The sequence below is a fragment of the Euprymna scolopes genome, chromosome 43 (genome assembly GCF_053919585.1).
Source record: "Euprymna scolopes isolate OS-2025 chromosome 43, ASM5391958v1, whole genome shotgun sequence".
Classification (NCBI taxonomy): domain Eukaryota; kingdom Metazoa; phylum Mollusca; class Cephalopoda; order Sepiida; family Sepiolidae; genus Euprymna; species Euprymna scolopes.
This window is the reverse complement of record NC_136524.1, coordinates 1608102-1620508: the sequence shown is the minus strand read 5'-3', so window position 1 is coordinate 1620508 and position 12407 is coordinate 1608102. Positions and strand designations below refer to the sequence as shown.

The 12407-nt window shown below is 38.9% G+C and overlaps 1 protein-coding gene across 2 annotated transcripts in view; it reads right to left on the bottom strand.

The window, feature by feature from the left end:
- Nucleotides 1-12407, bottom strand: part of LOC145268437 (uncharacterized) — a 1138892-nt gene that overhangs the window by 669630 nt on the left and 456855 nt on the right. For both annotated transcript variants that reach the window (XM_080123996.1, XM_080123997.1), the window contains one exon: nt 4040-4284. In XM_080123996.1, coding sequence (XP_079980122.1) covers nt 4040-4284 — 245 coding nt within the window. The remainder of the gene's footprint in view (nt 1-4039; nt 4285-12407) is intronic.

Genomic DNA, 12407 nt, shown 5'->3' with positions numbered 1-12407 from the left:
TATTATTGTACTAGCCCGGCTTTGTTTGGGCCCTTATGTATTGCCCATACCGTTTATGTGCATATATATACATATATATATATATATATATATTAAAAAGTTTGACTTATGTCCAGGTAACCTACATCTAAAATTTAAGGAGTTTAGACTCAAAATTAGCAGAGAAGTTTAGTAGAGTCTTCAAAGGTCAACTCTTTCAACTTTGACCTCTTAGCAACCAAATTCTCGCTCAAAAACTGATTAAAAATCGTAGCTGCAAATGTTTCGACCCAAAATTGGCTGAATAGTTTTCTAGAGACTGCGAAGGTCAACTCTTTTGAACTTTGACCCGATTTGCAACCAAATTTACGGCTAAAACACGATTAAAAATCTTACCCTTTGTCTGGATTCACTTTATGTAAAATTTCAAATATTTAGACCAAAAATTGACTGAGTAATTTGTTAGACAGCAGAGGTCAAATTTTTTCTTTTTTTTTTTTTTACTTTGACCCCGATTTTGAACCCTTAACATTTATTGTTTTGGGCTCAAATTCAATTAGAACGTTTGATCCATGTCCAAGGGAAACTTTTGGGGGGAGGGGTTTAGCTGTGGTACCTATTTACTATGCCTCCCCACGGGACAGAGTTAGACACCAGGGTCGTTTTTTAACGTGGAGAAAAGGTACAAAAATAAAAATTGTCTCAGTCGTGAAGGATTTCTCCTCCACCGAAAGAGAACAAGAAATAGAAGTGCAGCATCTGAAGAACAGATACTACACTTTGATCTTGTCCCGAAGGCGAAGCTGTGGTAACTCAGTGCGAAAATGCAGGAATTAAAAAAATTGGAATTTTCCAGGTGAACGTGGAACTGTTGCATATTAGAGAGTGAGAGAGAGAGAGAGAGAGAGAGAGAGAGAGAGAGACGGATGCTGACATTCATACTGATGAAGGGAAGATACATTTTTACAGATACTAGCATGGGTGCCCGGCGTTGCCCGGGTGTGAGGTGTATGCTGAACAAAAAAAAACACCAAAAAAACGGTCAATTTTTTAATTTGACCCCTATTATGACCCCTTAAAATTTATTCACAACGTTTCGGCCAACTTGCTCTGGTCTTCGTCAGGTGGTAACCGCGACGGATAGGAACTTCGAATCTCCTAACTGCATTCTCAGCCATCACTGCCATCCATAGTTGTTGTCGTCTCACCACATTTTTGGCCAATTAACCTCTGGCATGCTTTGGGTGGGATTGAAACCGCTATCTTCAGACAATGCTCATCTGGAACCGTAGAGATTCAACGTCTCTATCAACTGCGCCACGGGCCCCAGAGGAAGTTGGTCGAAATGTTGTGAACCAATAAAAAGATAAAAAACAACAACTAATAAAGATGAGACTAATAGTCCGAAATAAAAATAAATTAATATATAATGCTCATCTCAAAAAATGAATTCCAATTAAGGAATAATATATATATATAGGTCAAGACGTACATACCAAGAAATCATCTCACTAACGAGACGCCAACAACCTAAACCTTAGAAGTAACCCCCTCTCCTTACCCCTACATATCTCCCACCCTCCATATATCCCTATGTCCTTACTCACAGCAAAGAGGAATTTCCCAGATCACCCACAACCACCTAATGTTCTTGAACTCCAAAATTAAAGCATTACTGACGGACGCGACATCACATGCATATGGTTTAAACTGGTCTTTATAAAAATATGCCCCTCATTGTTAAATCTTAAATAAATTATATATGTCTATATAATTATAAAACTCAAATGACCTTGTAACGAGTGATGGGACCCACTTTCTAGTTTACGACATCCAGTTGCGCATGCGCGCATAAACATTAACCCATAACAACGTAAACAAATAAACACAAATCGCTTTTTTGCAGATTTTTACCTGCTCATTGAAATATTAACGTTATTATTTTTAAATTATTATTTAACTTGGGAAGTGTGGGGGTGTTTTGCAACTATTCTTTATTATAACTATACTGTCGCTATTTTCTTAAAAATGAATCGACTTTGACTCGTTGACAATGTATTGTTTTACTGTGTACGTTTTCAGCATCCCAATTGTTTGGGGGGGGTTTCGCATTTAAATTATCTGAATAATTGTTAATACTTTCTGCATTTTTTTTACATCGTTCATTTACATACAAATCTGTTGGCAATGCAGCTGGAAAAATGGTTGGATCCTTCTATCGATCCAGTAGATATCTCACTGCTAATGCAATTCTCTATCTATATAAGAGCCAGGTACGTCCAAGGATGGAATACTGTTGCCACATCTGGGCAGAAGCTGCTAGAAAGGACTTGGCCTGCCTTGATAGAGTTCAAAATAGACTTCGTAGCCTCGTAGGAGATGTCCTTTTCTCCTCCTTGCAACCTCTATCTCACAGAAGAGATGTTGCGAGTTTGTCTCTGCTGTATCGTTATTTTCATGGAAAGTGCACGACTGAGTTTCAATCTATGGTCCCCCCTCGCCAAACTTTCACAAGAAACACTCGTCTAGCTGTAAACACTATCAATAATTCCCCCCACTCTTTATCTGTGCCTAAACCTAAACGTAGATTCTATGAACAAAGCTTCTTTCTTAGAACTGCACGCCCGTAGAATTGTCTTCCGTTTTCCTGCTTTCTGGCTGACTACAATATGGTTGTCTTCAAGTCTAATGTAAACAAGTTTTTTGATGAGCCGTTCCATATAAGTTAACAAATTTACCGAATCTCCATTACTAACGGTTACTATATTGTCCAATTTCTACTGTGCACTTTTTAACCCTTATCCTCGAGTGGCCTCTTGGCCTTGATAAGTGGTGATGCCATCGGACTACTGGTCTCATCTGGAGTGTGATTTTTACCCTCCTAAAACTTGTACTAGAATTGTCCGCAAGGACCAGTGGCGCAGCGGTTTGATTACTGGGAAAAATCAATTGTAAAAAGTGATATTCTCCTGAAGGTTGAAGGTTCAATCCTCAGTGTGGGCGACCGAAAATATACAATTGCGAATTACTTAGGAACTCTTTCCAGTCATGGCTGACGGAGCAAGAACACGCTACCCCCGTGAAGTAAATAAAGGGTTCCGCTCAAAATCACGTCCAAATTCCCGAGTTCGACTTACATCATCAACGCTCTGATCCCCATCTGGCATCAATTGTGATGGATAACTCTCGTCTGGGTGAGGCCCCGTGTTTTGACAAGCTTCGGGGTTTGAACTTTACTCCTGATCTGAAATGGAACACGTACATCAAGTCTGTTGCCAAGGTCGCTGGAAAGATGGTGGGATCCTTCTACCGCTCCAGAAGATATATCACTACTGATGCAATTCTCTATCTATATAAAAGCCAAGTACGTCCAAGGATGGAATACTGTTGCCATATCTGGGCAGGAGCTGCTAAAAACAGCCTATCCTGCCTTGACAGAGTACAAAATAGACTTCGTGGCTCAGTGGGGGGTGCCCTTTTCTCTACCCTGCAACCTCTCTCCCACAGAAGAGACGTTGTGAGCCTATCCTTGTTTTATCGTTATTTCCATGGCAGGTGCTCGTCTGAACTCCAATCTCTGGTCCCCCCTCGCCAATCTTTTACGAAAAACACCCGTCTAGCTGAATCTACTGTGAAAAATTTCACCCACTCTATATCTGTGCCTAAATCAAAACGCGGATTCCATGAACAAAGCTTCTTTCTTAGAACTGCACGCCTGTGGAACTCTGTTCCGTCTGCCTGCTTCCCACCGGACTACAACTTGGATGTCTTCAAGTCCAAGGTTAACAAATTCCTAAAGAACCGCCCCCTTTAAGTAAACACTTCATCAAATCTCCACACTAACGTAATGTACTTGCAATAACCCTTATCCCTGAGTGGCTTCCGGGCCTTGATAAGTGGTGATCACTGTGTAAAAAAAAAAAAAAATTCCCGAGTTCGACAAGATACACCTGAAGAAGGTCGGAGGTTATATCGACGGAAACATTGTGTAAATCACACAAAAAAATTCAGAGACGTTACAAGCAGATATGATTAAAAAAAAAAAAAAAAAAATACTTACCTTGCAAAGAATGAGGCCGCGGCGGAGTGCTGCGACATGGGACTTGTTGCTACACTGGTGGTACCCGTCCGAGAAGGGCTGTTACTGTAGGAAGACGGTTGGGGCGATGATATACGAGGGTGGCTTGGTGGTCCACCTCGGGCATCGGTGCAACCATTAGCGGAGGGAATCATTATGGAGTCGGTATAACTGAGATAGCGCTCCCCGGGTGGCCCGTTAGGCCTGGGCGGTAATGGACGATTCATCTGTAACACAAAGAAAAAAAAAACACGATGAAATAAAGTTAATTTAGTGACAAAAAAAGACCTAAAAAGAATAGATAAATGTTTAGTACACAAAACCATTTTATTTACTAGGGCGTCAACACCATTATCATATATATATATATATATATATATATATATATATATAATCTCTATATAAATAAAATGAACTCATTTTTTCGCGTCGGATTTTGACCTTAATAGGATTAAAAATCAAGATATTTCATGCAAATATAATATGCACAAACGGCAGAACAATATCTGAGGTGTGTTATAGGCTTATTATTTCTCAAATTCCTCGATAATCTTAGATTTCTATACTTTTTCTGCTGAGAAGTCACGGCCAAAATCGGTTAAGATCAATGGAAGTGGTAAAATATTTTCTCTCTAATAAATTCCTCCTCCCCCTGCCACCACTTAACACCGTTTGGGGATCGTTCACAAGGAACAGTTGAGAAGAGAACACCGGTTTGGCTTCGTAGTTCTTTCATGTGAAGTTATTTAAAATCACTAAAGTAAGCTGCAGTGCTCTGTGGCGTAGTGGTTAGCGTGCTGGACAATTCACATTATATTTTCACGTTCGCGCCGACCTACCGTAGTCGTTTTTTTTTTTTTCCTAAACAACTGGAATGGACTTTTCTTGGTGGCCGAACTGTTAACGTTGCAGATGTTTTTTTTTTCACACTTTATTTTCCTACTTTTACTCATGACTCCGGGTTTGATCCTTCCTACTTACCTACCATAACATTTTTTAAAACTCCCCCCCCGTCCCGGAAACAAACACTCGGGCAACGCCGGGTACCCCCGCTAGTATATATATATATATATGTATATATATATATATATATATATATATATATATATATATATATATACTAGCAAAAGTACCCGTCGTTCACTGGGTTCAAAACCAGCCTACAGAAAATGGACTCTGATTTATTAAAGTATGATAGGTTATGAAAAGGAAGGGTTGTAAATTTTTTTTTTTTTTCTACACAGTGATCAACCACTTATCAAGGCCCGGAAACCACTCAGGGATAAGGGTTATTGCAAGTACATTACGTTAGTGTGTAGATTTGATGAAGTGTTTACTTTGAAAGAAAGAAAGACATAAGGTTTTTGCCTCAAAATATATTTATGAATCTCAACATAATTTTCAAACAAAATAAATGTCTGTTTATTTTGTAATAATGCGTTGTTTTTTGGTTTCAAACGTATATAACACGTATTTATTTATTTATTTATTTTTACACAGTGGTCACCACTTATCAAGGCCCGGAAGCCACTCAGGGATAAGGGTTATTGCAAGTACATTACGTTAGTGTGGAGATTTGATGAAGTGTTTAATTAAGGGAGCGGTTCATTAGGAATTTGTCAACATTGGACTTGAACACATCCAAGTTGTAGTCCCGTGGGAAGCAGGCAGACGAAATAGAGTTCCACAGGCGTGCAGTTCTAAGAAAGAAGCTTTGTTCATGGAATCCGCGTTTTGATTTAGGCACAGATATAGAGTGGGGGAAATTTTTCACAGTGGATTCAGCTAGACGGGTGTTCTTCATGAAAGATTGGCGAGGGGTGACCGGAGATTGGAGTTCAGACGAGCACCTGCCATGGAAATAACGATAAAACAAGGATAGGCTCGCAACGTCTCTTCTGTGGGAGAGAGGTTGCAGGGTAGAGAAAAGGGCATCCCCCACTAAGCCACGAAGTCTATTTTGTACTCTGTCAAGGCAGGATAGGCTGTTTTTAGCAGCTCCTGCCCAGATATGGCAACAGTATTCCATCCTTGGACGTACTTGGCTTTTATATAGATAGAGAATTGCATCAGTAGTGAGATATCTTCTGGAGCGGTAAAAGGATCCCATCGTCTTTCCAGCGACCTTGGCAACAGACTTGATGTACGTGTTCCATTTCAGATCAGGAGTAAAGGTCAAACCCAGAAGCTTGAATTTAATATTTTATTTAACCAGAATATGTTAATAACGGAAATCGAAATCATATATAAATAGCCACCTCATAGGAGTTATTTACGTCTCTTTTACTAACCTAGGTAAGTCTCTGCATTTCTCTTCTATTAAAACTCCTTGTCACCCATCCTATCCCTTGAGATCGGATGCTATCATTTAACTCAGCAGAAATTCTCTTTTTCCTTTTCTTTTTTTTCCCATTTTTTTTTTTTTTTCATTTTTTTTTTTCTTTTAAGAGATCCGTTACTATTCCTGTTTCTCTATCGGCCCATTAAAAATACCGGAAAACCTCAAAGGCCTCATTAATTCCCCCCTCCCCCCCCCACACACACACATCTGGTTTTACAGCGTTTTATATGCTACCTTGGCAGGTAAGCCGACGTAGCCCGGTCGCTCTAATGTTAATTTTTTTTTTTAAATTACATTTAAATCTTAAATGGAACACGTATATCAAATCTGTTGCCAGGGCCGCTGGAAAAATGGTGGGATCTTTCTATCGATCTGGTAGATATCTCACTGTTGATGCTATTCTCTATCTATATAAGAGCCAGGTACGTCCAAGGATGGAATACTGTTGCCACATCTGGGCAGGAGCTGCTAGAAAGGACTTGTCCTGCCTTGATAGAGTTCAAAATAGACTTCGTAGCCTCGTAGGAGATGTCCTTTTCTCCTCCTTGCAACCTCTATCTCACAGAAGAGATGTTGCAAGTTTGTGTCTGATGTATCGTTATTTTCATGGAAAGTGTTCAACTGAGCTTCAATCTATGGTCCACCCTCACCAAACTTTCACAAGAAACACTCGTCTAGCTGTAAACACTATCGATAATTTTCCCCACTCTTTATCTGTGCCTAAACCTAAACGTAGATTCCATGAACAAAGTTTATTTCTTAGAACTGCACGCCTGTGGAATTGTCTAACGTTTTCCTGCTTTCCGGCTGACTACAATATGGTTGTCTTCAAGTCTAAAGTAAATAAGTTCTTGATGAGCCGTTCCATATAAGTTATCAAATTTACCAAATTGTCATTACTAATGATTACTATATTGACCAATTTCTACTGTACACTCTTTAACCCTTATCCTTGAGTGGCCTCTGGGCCTTGATAATGTGGTGATGCCTTTGTAAAAAAAAAAAAAAAAAAAAAAAAACATTTTAACCCGCAACAAATCACATTGCCATTTTGATGTACGGGCTACTATTAAGGACATAAGCTCAAGGGAGACAATGTAGGGAGTTGGGCAGCAAGATGTTGGTTCACGTTGCACTTGAACTTCTGCATGTCAGTACAGTTGGGGAAGCAGGGACCTGGAAAGGAGTTCCAAAGTCTAGCAATTCTGGGGAAGAAACTACTAGAGCAGAAAGCTCTCTTACATATAGGGATCTCTACTGTGAAGGGGTGGGATTTAGCTGCTTGTTGCGTTTATGGGGGTTGTTTACGTCGAGGGGGGGCACAAGTGCTTGCAGTTCGTCAGAGCATTCACCATTAAAGTACTTGTAGAACAGGCAGAGGGGTGCAACTTTTCGTTGATGGGACAGAGGCTGAAGTTTAGATGACAGTTCAGGTTGGTTGGTTGTGTTTGTTTTACGGCATATCAACCCTTTTCAGGTTATTTAATGCCGAATCCAAAGATTGTGAAGAAAAAAATTTTTCATTAGAATATATTTATTGTTTTCAAGTCGGTTTCTATTTAACCCATAGTTGGGACCCTAACAGGTACTACCATTCCGGCTCAGAGTGGACCTGGGAGCAATGGCAATTAAAGGGTGACTCCACACTCCCCAAAGCCCGCAAACTGGGGCCTCACCACTGGATATAGTTTAAGATCATATCCAGGACCTGACAGTTCAGGACCTATCAGGTTGACGACTCTCTTTTGAACCTTGTCTACGAGTGGGAGACTAATAGCAGATGTACTAGCCCCCAAAAATTCCACTGGGGGCTCATTCATATATAATATTTTGATGTCAGCATTCTGTAAATGTTCAGTTTAAATAGAGACGCTCTGATATTATTGTAGCTTTTTTGTTTAAACTGCAAAAATATTTATCTAAGCTAAAACAAACGCCCGGTAAAGCCCGGTCATAAAGTACACTTTTTTTTTAATTTTTTTTTTTTATTACATTTTAACCCCAAACAAGGAAAATTGCCACTTTGGTGTAGGGGGCTACTATCAGGGGCAACAAGTACTGGGGTACTATGTAGGGATTTGGGCAGCAAGATGTCGGTTCACATTACACTTGAACTTCTGCACGTCAGTACTGTTGGGGAAGCAGGGACCTGGAATGGAATTCCAGAGTATAGCGGTTCTGGGGAAGAAACTACTAGGGTAGAAAGATCTTTTACATCTAGGGATCTCTACTGTGTGGGGGTGGGATTTAGCTGCCTGTCGGGTTTGTTGAGGGTGTCTGCGCCGTGGGAGCACAAGTGTCTGCAGTTCGTCAGAGCATTCACCATTAAAATACTTGTAGAAAAGGCAGAGAGATGCAACATTTCGTCGATGGGACAGAGGCTGAAGCTTAGATGCCAGTTCAGGGCCTATCAGATTGGCGACTCTTTTTTGAACCTTGTCGAGGAGCGAGAGACTAGTAGTAGACGCATCAGCCCAGATGTGACAACAATACTCCATACATGGGCGAATGGTGGCCTTATAGAGATACAGGATACTTTCAGGTGTCAGTAGTTTTCTAGCACGGTAGAGAGAGCCTACCTTTTTTGCAGCGGCCCTGGCAATGTTTTCAATATAATTGTTCCAGCTCATGTTTCCTGTGAACGTTAGGCCAAGCAGTTTGAAAGATGTACTCTCAGACAGGGAGTCCCTGGCCATTGCTATTGGTGGCAGAGAAGGTTTCTTGTAGTTATTGAAGGAAACCAGTTTGGTCTTGGCAGCATTGAATGTGACCATCCATTTATGTCCCCGTTCCACTACATTTCTACATGCTAGTATATATATATATATATACTAGCATGGGTGCCCGGTGTTGCCCAGGTGTACTAGCATGGGTGCCCAGCGTTGCCCAGGTGTTTGGAGGTGTATGTTGAGCAAAAAAAAAAATGATAGTAGGAAGACAGGCTCAAACCCGTACCATAAACTGACGTCTTTGCTGTTACGACCACCGCCAAACCGGAAGTGGTGTAGGTTTTAATTAAGGCTAGACAATTCAAAGGAGATGAAGACTTTCGAAAATAATATAAAGCTATAATATAAAGCTTATTTATCGTTGACTGGGTTCAACACACAGCCTACAGAAAATGGACTCTGCTTTATAAAAGTACTAGCGGGGGGTACCCGGCGTTGCCCGTGTGTTTTTAGGTGTGTGTATGGGGGGGGGGGTAAGTAATAACCCTGAAACGATGTTAAAAAAAATCGGAAAAATCAAATAAAAAAAAAAACAACGAAAAAAAAACCGCTGTGTGTATGGGGGGGGGGTAGTAAACTAAAGAATAAGCGAAGTAAAAAAAAAAAAAGAAAGAAACGGTGCCCACGTGTCTAAAGATATAAAAGAAAAAAATATAGTTTTGGTCGTGAGGCTGGATTGAACCCCGAACGCGGAGGTGAAACTAACTCCAACCACTTAACTGTCTAGACTAAGAGTAAGAGGAATTGATTATAGCGTTAAAATAAGGGTTATAAAGCGAGTGAAAGAGGTTTGATTGACAGATAGCCACTAAATGAGGTCATCGCGGGAGCGTTATGAGATGACGTAGCAGTATTTTATTTTTTATTAAATTACGTATTTCGTTTCCTGTCTAGACATCTCTCTCTATCTGTCTGTCTGTCTGTCTGTCTATCTCTCTCTCTCTCTGTTTGCGTTTGTGTATGTCTCTCTCTCTCACAGTCTTCCTTACTCTAAAGACTGGAAAATGGCGTCTGGCTGTTTTTATTTTAAAAAAACTTCGATCGTTAATATTTTTTGTAAGCGTATTTTTTTTTACTTCACATGTTTGGCTTTTTATTTTTAGCTTAACTATCGTATCTAACTATTTTGAATGTGCTAATAACTTTGGTAACGTTGCCATAGCGTAGAAGTTCATAGTTTAGCTTTAATTAAAAAAAATTTTACCGATAACAACATTTTTAAATTGTAAATTCAGAGTGCCATTATAGCTTGCTGACGTCAAGATCACGTGACATGACTCAGCGGGTTTTAAATACGAGTTAACCCAAAATAAACGGTCGCGTGTATATTTATGTAGAAGAGTTGACGCCCGTATTTTGGGGGGCAGTTATGAATCGATTTAAAAATATGTAATGTTTAACATTAAAATGTAACTTTTTTGGGGGGTTCCCCTGCAGAAAATCGATCAGTTGACGCACTTCTGATGGCCATTTTGGGCCAATTTTCCGATATTTGTCGTCCGGAAGGTGGGGCTTTCATATGAGACCAAGTTTGTGAATTTTTGTTCCATCGGTCGAAAGGTTTTAGCAGACACACAAACATACATACATTTTCGCTTTTATATATATAGATGATAAGTTATGAAAAGGAAGGGTTGTAAATTTGGGTTTAATTTGGGAGTATCAAAACCAAAGCAAAATATGATGAAAGTAAAAATAAAATAGATAAACCCCATAATTTATTATAACATACCTGTTCACACTGAAACATTTATCACAATATTCTGTGGATCTATATTAAAAAAACCTTGTTAAACTTTGTGACATATTTCCATTCTATGGAGGTCAAGCGCAAACGAACACCCTATAATTTTATTATACCATATTTCTTCAAACTGAAACATAATTATCAAAGTATACTTACGCAAATAGATATGAAAAGTCTTTATTAAAGTTTGTGCCTATTTCCATTCTATGGAGGTCAGGCGCGAAGTGAGAGTTAGTTAGTTAGTTGGAGAGTGAGTTAGTGAGAAACTCGGAGGGAGTTTGAGAACGACAGACGATAGTCTGGAGTTTGGAATTCGAACGTCTAGGAAGCGAGACGGTCACTTTGAAACTTAATATGTGAAGCTTTGAATTCTTGGACGCAAAGCCCCAACCAGTCAGGGAAAAATAAATGTTTAATGTGTTTTTATAACTGCCGTCTTCTGTGTCCATCAATACATGAAAAAGGTATTGTCTATTTATGTGTACAAACTATTTGAAATTCGTCATCTAAAAAAATATGTGTTTAGAAAGTAGATGCGTCTATTTATGTTATACAAACACTTCCGTTCATACGAACTGTCAAAGCATAAATGCCAACCTGTCAATCCATCGGCATCAATGCAAACCTCTCAACATATCGGTCTGTCTATCTAGATATGAAAACACTTTCTCAAAATGTATTTATATGCAATCTCGCTCAATTATAAACTCTCTCTCTCTATTTATATATACGTATTAATGTCTCCTTATCTCACAACATGGTCACACACATTAACTCTCCTAAGACTGTCTATCACTCTAAGACACTTATCCTTCTGAACATGTAAACAAAAGAACATGTTACATTGGGGGTTCATTGAGAGAGTCTTAGAGATAAAGTAAGAGTCTTATTATAAGTGATGCTTTTTCTTAGTGGGAGAGATTTATTAAGAGTCTTATTACAGTGAGGAATGTTGTAAGACTCAGAGAAAGATGCTTAGATGTTGTGGATCTATATTAAAAAAAAACCTTGTTAAACTTTGTGACATATTTCCATTCTATGGAGGTCAGGCGCAAACGAACACCCTATAATTTTATTATACCATATTTCTTCAAACTGAAACATAATTATCAAAGTATACTTACGCAAATAGATATGAAAAGTCTTTATTAAAGTTTGTGCCTATTTTAATTCTATTCTTTAGACCTTCGCTACATTGGCTATCTAGCGTTGTTTTGTTAAATAATGCGTTTAAATTTGACATTTTAATTAATGTAAATTTCGTATTGAATTATAATTAGAGCATCTGGTGCGAATTTGATCAGTACACAGGGTTTTACATATTTGGATAACCTAAGAAAAACATAACTAAACATCTTATGTACTTCATCAATTAGATAGATGGTTATACAGATAAAAAGATACACCTGCATACATGACAAACGACACGTCACCCCTAATTTTTTTAGAGCTTCGCTAGATTGGCCACCTAGGGTTATTTGGTTAAATAAGATAAATAGATATATAGATAGATATTCAGATAAAATAATAGTA